This window comes from Nicotiana sylvestris, chromosome 6 (assembly GCF_000393655.2).
Source record: "Nicotiana sylvestris chromosome 6, ASM39365v2, whole genome shotgun sequence".
NCBI classification, from domain to species: Eukaryota; Viridiplantae; Streptophyta; class Magnoliopsida; order Solanales; family Solanaceae; genus Nicotiana; species Nicotiana sylvestris.
This window is the reverse complement of record NC_091062.1, coordinates 116,090,821-116,106,096: the sequence shown is the minus strand read 5'-3', so window position 1 is coordinate 116,106,096 and position 15,276 is coordinate 116,090,821. Positions and strand designations below refer to the sequence as shown.

Below are 15,276 nucleotides of genomic sequence, written 5' to 3'. Positions count from 1 at the left end.
AGTTTCATTAGGATAAAGAGCATTCATAGTTTCATCATCTAAATTTTGACCTGGTACAACATTATGGCAAAATTGACTATCGAAAAATTGAAAACAGGGGTCATCACTATCAAGAGTAATAGGAGCAGCAGGACGTCTACCAGGTCTGGGTCGGGGAGCCAGGGGAAGGGTAGTAGGTTGGTCACTACTTTCACCAATTTTAGCTTTACCCTTACCACCAAAAATATTTTTTAAAGAAAATGTCATATTAATTATAATTATACTAAATAAAACTAACAAAACTATAATATTAAAACTTAAGAGTTGGAACGCATTTACCGAATTGCCGAACAACTTCTTGAAAATTGAAAATCGTTGAAAACTTGAATACTTCAATTCACCAACTTCACAATTTTTCACGAAATTTCAACAATAAAATAAGCAATTATAGTAGAGAGATTGAGAGAGATTGATGAATTGGTGAGTAAAAATGAAAGAATGAGGGGGTATTTATAGTTGAGAATTGGGAAAAAGTGTAATTATATAAAGTTTGGGGGCCAAATGACTATTTTTTAAACTTCCAAACGGTCAAAATTGCAGCCCAACGGCTATAATTTTAATTTTTGAATTTTTCTTTTTAAAAAGTAGCCGTTAGTCCCGGTAAGACCGGCCCAGGCCCGCCAGCCGGTCCCGGGCTTAACGATCCCGGGCTCGTGGGCTTTTTTACCATACCCGGCCCGCCACGGGCTTTTTGCACCATTAAGGACCGACCCGCCAGGCCCGTTTAGCCCGTTAGGACCGCGGGCCCGGTCCGGTCCCGGTCCCATCCCGGCCCACCGTACAACATTAGTTGTATGTTATATCGATCGACACCTTCAGAAACTTAGAAACTTACCATACAGAGCAAAATATTCTTTTCGCTGCAACAGCTGCTTTTGAGCAATAAAACAGACTATTGAGAAAAAACAGAGGGGGATTTAACAGGATACTTACTGGAAGCTGTTTTCGTTGAAATGGGTAATAATATAGACTTTACTCGCACGCTACTAAGTTGCTTCCTTGAATCAACACTTTTACTTTTTCCCTTCCGAGAAGTGATCTTTTCTTCTATGCTCACCCAGCCATTATCTGTTGGCATGACCATAAGATTGAAGAATGCTGTAAGAAAAGAAAACTAACAATCTGATAATAGAGTTCATCCTGAAGAATGAAAAACTAGTTCATAAGTTACTTTTCCTGCCATGTCAACAACTTTTTCCTTGTTATAAGGAGCGAGACATGCTGGACGCCACCCTTCTGTCTCATCCTTTTCAGCCATGTCCATTATGTGATTCCAGTACCACACACATCTTCCATAATGAGTACCAAAAGTTAACTCCCGATTCCGTTACCATAAGATCCAGAAAAAAGATCAAAGGTGCATAGACCAATCCAAGGAGAAAAAATGGAAGATATATGGCAATTCAATGTGCAGAAAATGAAAGCATAATATTACATGATCACCATCTCTAGACATATCATGGGACAAGGAGGGCGAGCTATCGATGTTAGCATTGTGTCACTCTTCTTGCAACATTGACTCTTTTACGAGTGAAATTAGACTTCTAAATAGAAGAGTTAATGAACTTTATAACCAAATACACCACATTTTCCTCTCGATGGATTTTTTTTGGTTGGTGGGGGTTTAAGTTTTGGTTCAGTAGCCAAAATGAATAGACGTTGCATGATTTGTATCTATGCAACTACAATCTTAGGATAAAACTTAATTGCCTTATAAATCTTTTTGTTTCCTTTTTTGATGAAAAAGAAATCATTTTTTCCTTTTTGATATATATATTTAGTTGGCATTGTAATTGTTCTGCATGACATTGAAGTTTTCTTCTAAAGCTATATCTAGATTGATAGCTGTAGAATAGTAGAGTTTTTGGGGTTTACTCCAGTTGGAAAAGTCTGCTCTAATAGGGGCAACTTGTAGAGAAGGATTGTAGTAGGGAACCTACAATATCACTGATGTTCTTTCTAGACTTCCTTTTCAAATACCTAAAGGAAACAATTGTCCAAGATCTTCAATCTGAGATAGCACTCCTCAAGGGAGAAATTCGGAAAATTAAGGCTAGATAAGAGTTAGACCGTCATGTTCTCCAATACCTCTCTACCAAATCTGAAGAATCCAAACAAACTGAAACCAAGCCAGTTGACCAAGAAGTTTTCATCAACCACCTCTCCAGAATTTACATACGGAAATGACATATGAGAGTTACCCTAATTGTCGTTGCCTTATTTGATACAGGTGCATGTCTCAACTACATACAAGAGGGTCTCATTCCAACCAAATTTTTGGAAAAAACCAAAGAAGGCCTTAGAGCTGACAATGGCGGAAAACTAGGAATCGGCTTCAAGCTCTCTAATGTTGAAGTCAGAATCTCTCTTAAAAATTGATCTTTGTTAGTATCAAGTTCCTTTCCATTAATAAAATACCTAATCAATCTAGTTATATTGGGTACTCCCTTCATCGAGGAGCTCATACCTTTTACGGTAGCCAACAAAGGGATTCTAATCGACGTATAGGAAAAGTAGAACTCTTCTTCCTTTTTGATAGACCCCCAATTACAAAGATCATGTCTACCATAAAAGGTAAGGAAGCGCATATCAACTTTCTCAAAGAAGAAGTAGCATTCCAGATATTACAGCAACAATTTGAAGATTCTTCTCTCTAAGCTAAAATAAAAACTTTAGAAACCAAAATTTAGGAAGAACTTTGTGCTGAGTTACCTATAGCCTTCTGGAATCGCAAGAAACACATTGTTAGGCTTCCTTACGAAGCTGACTTTGATGGAAAAAACCATCCCTACAAAAGCCTGTCCTATCCAGATGAATCACGTGCTGACCACTCATTGTCAAAAAAATATCATTGATCTTCTTGATAAACGCATAATCTCTCCAAACAAATTCCCTTGGAGTTATCTTGCCTTTACGCTAATAAAAACTCAGAGAATGAACGAGGTGTTCCTCGATTAGTCATCAATTATAAATCTTTGAACAAAGTACTCCGCTGGATTAAGTATCATATTCCAAACAAGAAAGATTTACTTCATTTGCTTTATGCTCCAATTATATTTTCAAATTTTGATTTAAATCAGAATTTTGGTAAATTCAAATAGATACCAGAACTGGTATAAAACTGCTTTTACCGCACTATTTGAGCAATATGAATAGAATGTAATGCCATTTAGTTTAAAAAAATGCTCCTTCTGAATTTCAAAGGACAATGGATGCTATTTTTAATCATTTTTTAAAATTTATTATTGTTTATACTGATTATGTTTTAGTATTCTCCAAGCATAGATTAGTATTTTAAACATCAAAAGATTTTCTTTAATGTTATTCAAGAAAATGGATTAGTTTTATCAAAAACTAAATACAGTCTTTTTCAAATCAATATCTGATTTCTTGGGCAGAATATCCAGCAGGGAACGACAAATTTTCTGACCAAAATCTTAGATAATACCTAGCTTCAAAGATTTTTAGGATGTGTTAATTATGTGTCACAATTCATTCCAAGTCTTAGAAATTTGCTAAAACCTCTCCATGATAGGATAATAAAACATCTATCTCCGTGGACTTCAGTCCACAGCACTATTATCAGGGAAATAAAATTGTAAGCCAAATATCTTTCTTACTGGTCTCTCCTGATCCTTTGATTTTTGAAAATAGTTAAAATTGATGTATTAGACATTGGTTATGGTAGTATTTTAAAGCAGGAAAAAGATAGCAAGGAACATATTATTGCATTTGCATCAAAGCGTTGGAATAATTCTCAAAAAAATTATCTTACAATTAAAAAAATAGCAATTATCCTCGTGCGGGGGGTGGTTTAGGGGTCAGAGGGTAGGACATGAGGCAATGGGGGTAAGGGGAACAATGGAGCTTGTAGGTTGAAGATTGGGTCATGAAATATAGGTACATTGGGTAAGTCTATAGAGTTGGCGAAGATGATCCAGAAGAGGAAGGTCAATATAGCTTGTATCCAGAAGACTATGTGGGTAGGGTCGAAGGCGCGGGATGCAGACAGGTAAAGTTGTGGTACTCTGGGGTCATGAAGGGTAAGAATGAAATGGGTATTTTGATGGATAAGGACATTAGAAAGTCTATGGTAGAGGTTAGGCGAGTGAATTATAGATTAATATGAATGGTTGGAGAGTGCATCCTTAATGTCGTTAGCGCTTACGCGTCGCAATCGGGCTTGGATGAGGAGGTTAAAAGGTTCTTCTAGGAAGGGTTAGATGAGATTGTGTGTAGTATTCCACCAGCTGAGAGGTTATTTATTGGAGTGGATTTCAATGGCCATATAGGGTCAACTGCTGGTGGCAATGGCAAGGTGCATGACAACTTCGACTTTGAAGATAGAAACGGAGGAGGTACTTCGCTGTTAGATTTCCTTAAGGCTTTTGAGCTGGTGATTGCGAACTCTAGTTTTTCGAATGAGGAGGAGCATCTGGTAACTTTATAGCGAAGACTCAGATTAATTATCTCCTCCTATGGAGGTGTTATAAAGGGTTGTGCAAGGATTTCAAGGTTATCCCGGCTAAGACCCTCTCGACTCAGCATAGGCTCTTAGTAATGGACATCGGTATCATGATAAGGAGGAAGAAGAGGTCTGCTCGAGGTCGATCGAGGCTTCGGTGGGGAGCCTTAAATAAGGATAAAGCCCAGGAGTTGGATGGGAGGTTTTCTGCTATCGGATCCTAGAGGAGTAGTGGGGACGCGAGCGCTATGTGGACGACGACGGCGAACTGTGTCAGGGAGGCGGCAAGACAGGTGCTAGGGGTATCGAAGGATTACTCTAGCGGGCACAAAGGTGACTGGTAGTGAAATGACGTGGTCTAAGACAAAGTGGATGTAAAGAAGGTAGCATATCTAAAGTAAGTAGGAGCACATGCGAGGACGAGAGGAGAGCGAACAGAGAGAGGTATAAGGTAGCAAGAAAGGAGGCAAAGCTGATGGTCATGGAGGCTAAGACTGCAGTATTTGGATGTCTATATGAGGAACTGAGGGAAAAAGGTAGGGATAAGAAGTTATTTCGACTAGCTAAGGCGAGAGAGAGGAAGGCTCGGGATCTGGACCAAATAAGGTGCATCAAAGACAAGGACGATAGAGTATTGATGGGGGGGGGGGGTCTCAGATTAAGCAGAGATGGAAGACTTACTTTCATGAACTTCTCAATGAAAAGGGGATCAGAATATTGTGCTAGGTGATATGTGGTATTCAAAGAGTCTTCCAGACTTTAGGTATTGTAGGCGCATTAAGGTTGAGGAGGTTGTGGGGGCTATGTGTAAGATTAGTAGGGGCAGAGAGACAGGGCCAGAAGAAATTCTGGTTGAATTTTAGAGGTATGTGGATAGAGCAGGCTTGGAGTGGCTGACTAGGCTGTCTAATATTATTTTCAGGATGAAGAGGATACCGGAGGAGTGGAGATGGTGTATAGTGGCACCCTTGTACAATAACAAAGTTGATATTCAGTGTTGTAATAACTATAGGGGTATCAAGTTACTAAGTCATACAATGAAAGTTTGGGAGAGGATGGTGGAAGTGAGGGTGAGGAGGACGGTGTCTATATCGGACAATCAGTTCGAGTTCATGCCAAATCGTTCGACTACAGAAGCTATCCACCTTATTAGGAGGTTACTGGAACAGTACTGGTATAGGAAGAAGGATTTGCACATGGTGTTTATTGACTTGGAGAAAGTGTGTGACAAGGTCCCTGGGGAGGTTCTCTGGAGATGCCTAGAGGAAAAGGGTATACGGGTAGCTTGCATTAGAGCGATCACGGATATGTATGATGGAGCTAAGACTCTGGTTTAGGACTATGGGAGGCGACTCAAAACATTTCCTGCTTGCTATGGGGTTACACCAAGGATCTGCGCTTAGCCCGATCTTATTTGCCCTTGTGATGGATGCACTAACACACCATATTCAAGGGGAGGTGGCATGGTATATATTATTCGTTGATGACATAGTTCTGATTGATGAGATGCGAGGTGGTGTTAACGAGACGTTGGAGGTATGGAGACATGCCCTTAAGTCTAAGGGTTTCAAGTTAAGGAAGACTAAGACAGAATACCTGAAGTGCAAGTTCAGCGCCTACTGGAGAGAACTGGGTATGAATGTAAGGCTTGGATCACAGGTCATCCCCAAGAGAGGTAGTTTTAAGTACCTTGGGTCGGTTATCCAGGGAGTCGAAGAGATCGACGAGGATGTCACACACCGAATAGGGGTGGGATGGATAAAATGGAGACTAGCATCTGGATTCCTGTGTGGCAAGAAAGTACCACTGATACTCAAAGGTAAGTTTTATAGAGTAGTGGTTAGATCGCTATGTTGTATGGGGCAGACCGTTGACCGGTTAAGAAGTCTCATATCTAGGGGATGAGTGTAGCAGAAATGAGGATGTTGAGGTGGATGTGTAGGCACACTAGGATGGGTAAGATTAGAAATGAAGATATTCGGGAGAAGGTGGGCATGACCCCTGTAGATGACAAGATGCAGGAAGCGAGCTAAGATGGTTCGAGCATGTGCGAAGGAGAAGTTTGATGCTCCGGTAAGGAGGTATGATCGGTTGGCTTTGGCGGGTACGAGAAGAGGTAGGTGGCGACCTAAGAAGTATTGGGGAGAGGTTGGCACGTCTGTAGATTTCCAAGGACATGTCACCTTGATAGGAAGGTGTGGAGGTCGAGCATTAGAGTAGTAGGCTAGGAGGTAGTCGAGGTTTTTATACTTTAAACCGGGAGTGAGGCTAGTTTGATAGGGCTGATCTTAGACGGCTAGTAATTAATGTTGTGTTCACACTATCCTTCTGTTTTTCATAGCATTGGGCCTTAATTACTGGTTATTATTATTGCATGTCATCTATTTTCTGGTTCTTATGATGCTGTTATTAATTCTATAGTTTCTGTTGATGGTACAGATATATTGTCCCTTCTCGTCTTTTTCATCTTCTTGAGCCGAGGGTCTATCCAAAACAGCCTCTTTGCCCCATTGGGTCGGGGTAAAGTCTGTGTATACACTATCCTCCCCTGACCCTATTTGTAAGATTTTACTAGGCCGTTGTTGTTGTTGTTTTATGCATTTCCAAATTCCAGATTGATTTACGAAATCAAAATTTCTTGTTAAGAATTGATTGTAAAGCTACAAAATCTATTTTGCAAGAAGATGTATAAAACCTTGCTTATAAATATATATTTGCTAGATGACAAGCTATTTTATCTAATTTTGATTTTGATACAGAGCATATCAAGGGAACCCAAACTCTATTCTAGATTTTTATACCTAAGAATTTTTGCAGGGAAGATAAAATGCCTCGGAAAAAGAAGGCAGATTTTCAATTTTATAAAAGATCATATAGTAAAATACAAGTATTCACTTAAAATTTTACGTAATTCAAATAATATTTCCTCATTTTCCTTTTTCTCCAATAGCTGAACGTGATATTTGAACTATTCAAATGTAAAGCACTCTCAAGTTGTTCGTCCGAATGAGATCTACGCCCTCATGGCACCAAAGAACGTTATGGAAGGGGTCAAACATGACAAATAATAAGGATATGAAGGGTAGATACATATTACCGATTCATACTAAGAATTAAGTAACAAATAAGCAGAATGTCCAGGTCGTCTTACGATTAATCTAGATGGTGTATATTATTGAGAATTGTTAAAAGCTTTGACATAGCCCTTTCAAAATTAACTCCTAATAGCTGCCAACATCCGTTACAAGGAATGTGGTGTGGTTATATGTTATGAGCTCTACTCAAGAGTGGGGCTTGGAGGAGCATGAAGATTAATCATGCATAAGATGCAGTAAATGTGCTAGATAGCCTGACAAAAGATTAGCATATTGTGAGTGAGAATTTACTTGAAATTATACATGACTTGAAGCTATAAAAGGAAAGCAAGCACAAGATAGCAGGTCGTCGAAAAACTTGTATCATTAAAGTTTTAGCAGTATGAAAACTTCCCTTTTCAGTTTTATCTTTTCTTGCCCTGTTTTTCCCTAAGTTAAGGATTGTAAGCCTGTAATTTCTCCAATTGCAGTTTGATGTTTTATACTTCAATATCACACTAGAGGGGAAGTGATTTGTGTGGTGTCCAATTTTCACATGCATTGGGTTATAGAAGGACCTGATTCTTCTATGCGTTCTTTAAACTACAGTTGCGGAATAAGTAAAGTAAAAAGTAAAGAACACAAGTATTTCTATGTGGAAAACACCTGACTCACTTCCGATCGCGCTCCTAACACCAGAATCACCATACGAAGCTACTCCCAGACTCGAAATTCCAAACGGACGTCGATAACACTGAAATACACTTCAACCCAAACTTATGAAATTTCTTCCAAAATGCTAACTTCCACAATAGGCGCCAAAACGCTCCCGGGTCATCCAAAACCCGATTTGGGCATTACGCCCAAGTCCAAAATCATCATATGAACCTACTGGAACCTTCAGATCCCGATTCCAAGGTCGTTTACTCTGAAATCCAATCTTAGTCAATTCTTTCAAGTTAAAGCTTCCGAAATGAGAGTTCCTTTTCCAAATCAACTCCGAATTCCCTGGAAGTCAATTCTGACCATGCGTACAAGTCATAATACCTGAAGTGAAGCTGCTCATGGCCCCAAACTGCTGAACGACGCGCTAGAGCTTAAAACGACCAGTCGGGTCGTTACATTCTCTCCCACTTAAACATACGTTCGTCCTCGAACGTGCTAAGAACTGTGATGGAGTTGCCCGAAATTATTGTTTAACACCTCGAGCACCTACCCGTGCCATAAGATTAAAAAAAAAAGATCAAAGGTGCATAGACCAATCCAAGGAGAAAAAATGGAAGATATATGGCTATTCAGTGTGTAGAAAATGAAAGCATAATATTACATGATAACCATCTCTAGACATATCGTGGGACAAGGAGGGCGAGCTATCGATGTTAGCATTGTGTCACTCTTCTTGGCAACATTGACTCTTTTAAGAGTGAAATTAGACTTCTAAATAGAAGAGTTAATGAACTTTATAACCAAATACACCACATTTTCCTCTCGATGGATTTTTTTGGTTGGTGGGGGTGGGGTGGGGGTGGGGTGGGGGTTTAAGTTTTGGTTCAGTAGCTAAAACGAATAGACGTTGCATGATTTGTACCTATGCAACTAAAATCTTAGGATAAAACTAAATTGCCTTATAAATCTTTTTGTTTCCTTTTTTGATGAAAAAGAAATCATTTTTTCCTTTTTGATATATATATATATATATATATATATATAGTTGGCATTGTAATTATTCTGCATGACATTGAAGTGTTCTTCTAAAGCTATATCTGGATCGATAGCTCTAGAATACTAGAGTTTTTGGGGTTTACTCTAGTTGGAAAAGTCTGCTCTATCAGGGGCAACTTGTAGAAAAGGATTATAGTAGGGAACCTACAATATCACTGATGTTCTTTCTAGATTTCCTTCTCAAAAACCTAAAGTAGACAATTGTCCAAGATCTTCAATCTGAGATAGCACTCCTCAAGGGAGAAATTCGGGAAATTAAGGCTAGATAAGAGTTAGACCGTGATGTTCTCCAACACCTCTCTACCAAATCTGAAGAATCCAAACAAACTGAAACCAAGCCAGTTGACCAAGAAGTTTTCATCAACCACCTCTCCAAAATTTACATACGGAAATGACATATTAGAGTTACCCTAATTGTCGTTGCCTTATTTGATACAGGTGCAGGTCTCAACTACATACAAGAGGGTCTCATTCCAACCAAATATTTGGAAAAAACCAAAGAGGCCTTAGAGCTGACAATGCCAGAAAACTAGGAATCGGCTTCAAGCTCTCCAATGTTGAAGTAAGAATCTCTCTAAAAATTCATCTTTGTTAGTATCAAGTTCCTTTCCATTAATAAAAGACCTAATCAATCTAGTTATATTGGGTACTCCCTTCATCGAGGAGCTCATACCTTTTATGGTAGCCAACAAAGGGATTCTAATCGACGTATAGGAAGTAGAACTCTTCTTCCTTTTGGATAGACTCCCAATTATAAAGATCATGTCTACCATAAAAGGTAAGGAAGCGCAGATCAACTTTCTCAAATAAGAAGTAGCATTCCAGATGTTATAGCAGCAATTTCAAGATTCTTCTCTCTAATCCAAAATAAAAACTTTAGAAACCAAAATTCCGGAAGAACTTTGTGCTGAGTTACCTATAGCCTTCTGGAATCGCAAGAAACACATTGTTAGGCTTCCTTATGAAGCTGACTTTGATGGAAAAAACCATCCCTACAAAATCCCATCCTATCCAAATGAATCACGTGCTAACCACTCATTGTCAAAAAATATCATTGATCTTTTTGATAAATGCATCATCTCTCCAAACAAATTCTCTTGGAGTTATCCTGCCTTTACGCTAATAAAAACTCAGAGAATGAACGAGGGGTTCCTCGATTAGTCATCAATTATAAATCTTTGAATAAAGTACTCCGCTAGATTAAGTATCCTATTCCAAACAAGAAAGATTTACTTCATTTGCTTTATGCTCCAATTATATTTTCAAAATTTGATTTAAATCAGAATTTTGGTAAATTCAAATAGATCTCAGAATCGGTATAAAACCGCTTTTACCGCACTATTTGAGCAATATGAATAGAATGTAATGCCATTTAGTTTTAAAAAAATGCCCATTCTGAATTTCAAAGAACAATGGATGCTATTTTTAATCATTTTTTAAAATTTATTATTGTTTATATTGATGATGTTTTAGTATTTTCTCTTAGCATATATTAGTATTTTAAACATCAAAAGATTTTCTTTAATGTTATTAAAGAAAATGGATTAGTTTTATCAAAAACTAAATACAGTCTTTTTCAAATCAACATCGAATTTCTTGGGCAGAATAACCAGTAGGGAACAACAAATTTTCTGACCAAATCTTAGATAATACCTAACTTCGAAGATTTTTAGGATGTATTAATTATGTGTCACAATTCATTCCAAGTCTTAGCAATTTGCTAAAACCTCTCCATGATAGGATAATAAAACATCTACCTCCGTGGACTTCAGTCCACACCACTATTATCAGGGAAATCAAACTGTAAGACAAAGATCTTTCTTACTAGTCTCTCCTGATCCTTTGATTTTTGAAAATAGTTAAAATTGATGTATCAGACATTGGTTATGGTAGTATTTCAAAGTAGGAAAAAGAAATCAAGGAACATATTGTTGCATTTGCATCAAAGCGATGGAATAATTCTCAAAAAGATTATCCTACAATTAATAAAAATAGCAATTATCCTCGTGTGGGGGGTGGTTCAGGGGTCAGAAGGTAGGACATGAGGCAATGGGGGTAAGGGGAACAATGGAGCTTGTAGGTTGAGGATTGGATCATGGAATATAGGTACATTGGGTAAGTCTATAGAGTTGGCGAAGATGATCCAGAAGAGAAAGGTCAATATAGCTTTTGTCTAGGAGACTATGTGGGTAGGGTCGAAGGCGAAGGATGCAGATGAGTACAAGTTGTGGTACTCTGGAGTCATGAAGGGTAAGAATGGAATAGGTATTTTGATGGATAAGGACCTTAGAGAGTCTGTGGTAGAGGTTATGCGGGTGAATGATATATTAATATCTATTAAGTTAGTGGTTGGAGAGTGCACCCTTAATGTCGTTAGCGCTTACTCGTCGCAAGCGGGCTTGGATGAGGAGGTTAAGAGGTGATTCTAGGAAGGGTTGGATGAGATTGTGCGTAGTATTCTACCAGCTGAGAGGTTATTTATTGGAGTAGATTTCAATGTCCATATAGGGTCAACTGTTGGTGGCTATGGCAAGGTGCATGGCGGCTTCAGCTTTGAAGATATGAACGGAGAAGGTACTTCGCTGTTGGATTTCCTTAAGGCTTTGAGCTGGTGATTGCGAACTCTAGTTTTTCGAATAGGGAGGAGCATCTGGTAACTTTATAGCGAAGACTCAGATTGATTATCTCTTACTGTGGAGGTGTGATAAAGGGTTGTGCAAGGATTGCAAGGTTATCCCGGCTAATACCCTCTCGACTCAGCATAGGCTCTTAGTAATGGACATCGGTATCATGATAAGGAGGAAGAAGAGGAATGCTCGAGGTCGATCGAGGCTTCGGTGGGGAGCCTTAAATAAGGATAAAGCCCAGGAGTTGGATCGGAGGTTTTCTGCTATCGGATCCTGGAGGAGTAGTGGGGACGCGAGCGCTATGTGGACGACGACGGCGAGCTGTGTCAGGGAGGCGGCAAAACAGGTGCTAGGGGTATCGAATGATTACTCTAGCGGTCACAAAGGTGACTGGTAGTGAAATGACGTGGTCCAAGACAAAGTGGTTGTAAAGAAGGTAGCATATCTAAAGTAAGTAGGAACACATGCGAGGACGAGAGGAGAGCGAACAGAGAGAGGTATAAGGTAGCAAGGAAGGAGGCAAAGCTGATGGTCATGGAGGCTAAGACTGCAGTATTTGGATGTCTATATGAGGAACTGAGGGAAAAAAGTAGGGATAAGAAGTTATTTTGACTAGCTAAGGCGAGAGAGAGGAAGGCTCGGGATCTGGACCAAATAAGGTGCATCAAAGACAAGGACGATAGAGTATTGATGGGGGGGGGGGTCTCAGATTAAGCAGAGATGGAAGACTTACTTTCATGAACTTCTCAATGAAAAGGGGATCAGAATATTGTGCTAGGTGATATGGGGTATTCAAAGAGTCTTCCAGACTTTAGGTATTGTAGGCTCATTAAGGTTGAGGAGGTTGTGGGGGCTATGTGTAAGATTAGTAGGGGCAGAGAGACAGGGCCAGAAGAAATTTCGGTTGAATTTTAGAGGTGTGTGGGTAGAGCAGGCTTGGAGTGGCTGACTGGGTTGTCTAATATTATTTTCAGGATGAAGAGGATACCGGATGAGTGGAGATGGTGTACAGTGGTACCCTTGTACAAGAACAAAGGTGATATTCGGTGTTGTAATAACTATAGGGGTATCAAGTTACTAAGTCATACCATGAAAGTTTGGGAGATGATGGTGGAAGTGAGGGTGAGGAGGACAGTGTCTATATCGGACAACCAGTTCGGGTTCATGCCGAATCGTTTGACTACATAAGTTATCCACCTTATTAGCAGATTGGTGGAACATGACTGGGATAGGAAGAAAGATTTGCACATGGTGTTTATTGACTTGGAGAAAGTGTATTACAAGGTCCCTGGGGAGGTTCTCTAGAGATGCCTGGAGGAAAAAGGTATGCGGGTAGCTTGCATTAGAGCGATCAAGGACATGTATGATGGAGCTAAGACTCTGGTTTAGGACTATAGGAGGCGACCCAAAACATTTCCTGCTTGCTATGGGATTACACCAAGGATCTGCGCTTAGACCGATCTTATTTGCCCTGGTGATGGTTGCACTAACACACCACATCCAAGGGGAGGTGCCATGGTATATATTATTCGCTGATGACATAGTTCTAATTGATGAGATGCGAGGTTGTGTTAACAAGACGCTGGAGGTATGGAGACATGCCCTTAAGTCTAAGGGTTTCAAGTTGATCAAGACTAAGACAGAATACATGAAGTGCAAGTTTAGCGCCAACTGGAGAGAACTGGGCATGAATGTGAGGCTTGGATCACATGTCATCCCCAAGAGAGGTAGTTTTAAGTACCTTGGGTCGGTTATCCAGGGGGACGAAGAGATCGACGAGGACGTCACACACCGAATATGGGTGGGGTGGATAAAATGGAGGCTAGCATCTGGATTCCTGCGTGACAAGAAAGTACCACCGAGACTCAAAGGTAAGTTTTATAGAGTGGTGGTTAGATCAGTTATGTTGTATGGGGCAGAGTGTTGGCCGGTTATGAACTCTCATATCCAGAAGATGAGAGTAACAGAAATGATGATGTTGAGGTGGATGTGTAGGCATACTAATATGGGTAAGATTAAGAATGAAGATATTTGGGAGAAGGTGGGCATGGTCCCTGTAGATAACAAGATGCGGGAAACGAGCTAAGATGGTTCAAGCATGTGCGAAGGAGAAGCTTGATGCTCCAGTGAGGAGGTATGAGCGGTTGGATCTGGCAGGTACGAGAAGAGGTAGGTTGCGGCCTAAGAAGTATTGGGGAGAGGTTGGCACGTCTGTAGATTTCCAAGGACATGTCACCTTGATAGGAAGGTGTGAAGGTCGAGCATTAGGGTAGTAGGCTAGGAGGTAGTCGAGGTTTTTATACTTTAAACCGGGAGTGAGGCTAGTTTGATAGGGCTGATCTTAGACGGCTAGTAATTAATATTGTGTTCACACTATCCTTCTGTTTTTCACAGCATCAGGCCTTAATTACCGGTTATTATTATTGCATGTCATCTATTTTCTGGTTCTTTTGATGTTGTTATTAATTCTATAGTTTCTGTTGATGGTATAGATATATTGTCCATTCTCGTCTTTTTCATCTTCTTGAGTCGAGGGTCTATCCAAAACAGCCTCTTTGCCCCATTGGGTCGGGGTAAAGTCTGCGTATACACTACCCTCCCCTGACACTATTTGTAAGATTTTACTAGGTCGTTGTTGTTTTGTTATTGTCGTTGTTATTGTTGTTGTTGTTGTTGTTGTTGTTGTTGTTGTTGTTGTTGTTGTTGTTGTTGTTGTTGTTGTTGTTGTTGTTGTTGTTGTATGCATTTCCAAATTTCAGACTGATTTACGAAATCAAAATTTCTTGTTAAGAATTGATTGTAAAGCTACAAAATCTATTTTACAATATTGTTGTTGTTTTATGCATTTCCAAATTTCAGACTGATTTACGAAATCAAAATTTCTTGTTAAGAATTGATTGTAAAGCTACAAAATCTATTTTACAATAAGATGTATAAAACCTTGCTTATAAATATATATTTACTAGATGACAAGCTATTTTATCTAATTTTGATTTTGACACAGAGCATATCAAAGGAGCCCAAACTCTATTCTAGATTTTCATACCTAAAAATTTTGCAGGGAAGATAAAATGCCTAGGAAAAAGAAGGCAGATTTTCAATTTTATAAAAGATCATATAGTAAAATACAAGTATTCACTTAAAATTTTACGTAATTCAAATAATAGTTCCTCATTTTCCTTTTTCTCCAATAGCTGAACGTGATATTTGAACTCTTCAAATGTAAAAGTACTCTCAAGTTGTTCGTCCGAATGGTATCTACACCCTCATGGCACCAAAGAACGTTATGGAAGGGGTCAAACATGACAAATAATAAGGATATGAAGGGTAGATACATATTACTGATTCA

At 39.3% G+C, this 15,276-nt stretch overlaps 1 protein-coding gene across 1 annotated transcript; it reads left to right on the top strand.

The window, feature by feature from the left end:
* Positions 1-13,293: 13,293 nt before the first annotated feature.
* LOC138871154 (uncharacterized) lies at positions 13,294-14,013 on the top strand. Its single transcript, XM_070149014.1, has one exon. The coding sequence runs from the start codon at positions 13,294-13,296 to the stop codon at positions 14,011-14,013; it is 720 nt and encodes a 239-aa protein (XP_070005115.1).
* The last annotated feature ends 1,263 nt before the right edge of the window (positions 14,014-15,276 follow it).

Excerpts from the sequence above, each read along its gene's own strand:
- LOC138871154 (XM_070149014.1), top strand. The coding sequence starts at position 13,294 with ATGGAGCTAAGACTCTGGTTTAGGACTATAGGAGGCGACCCAAAACAT.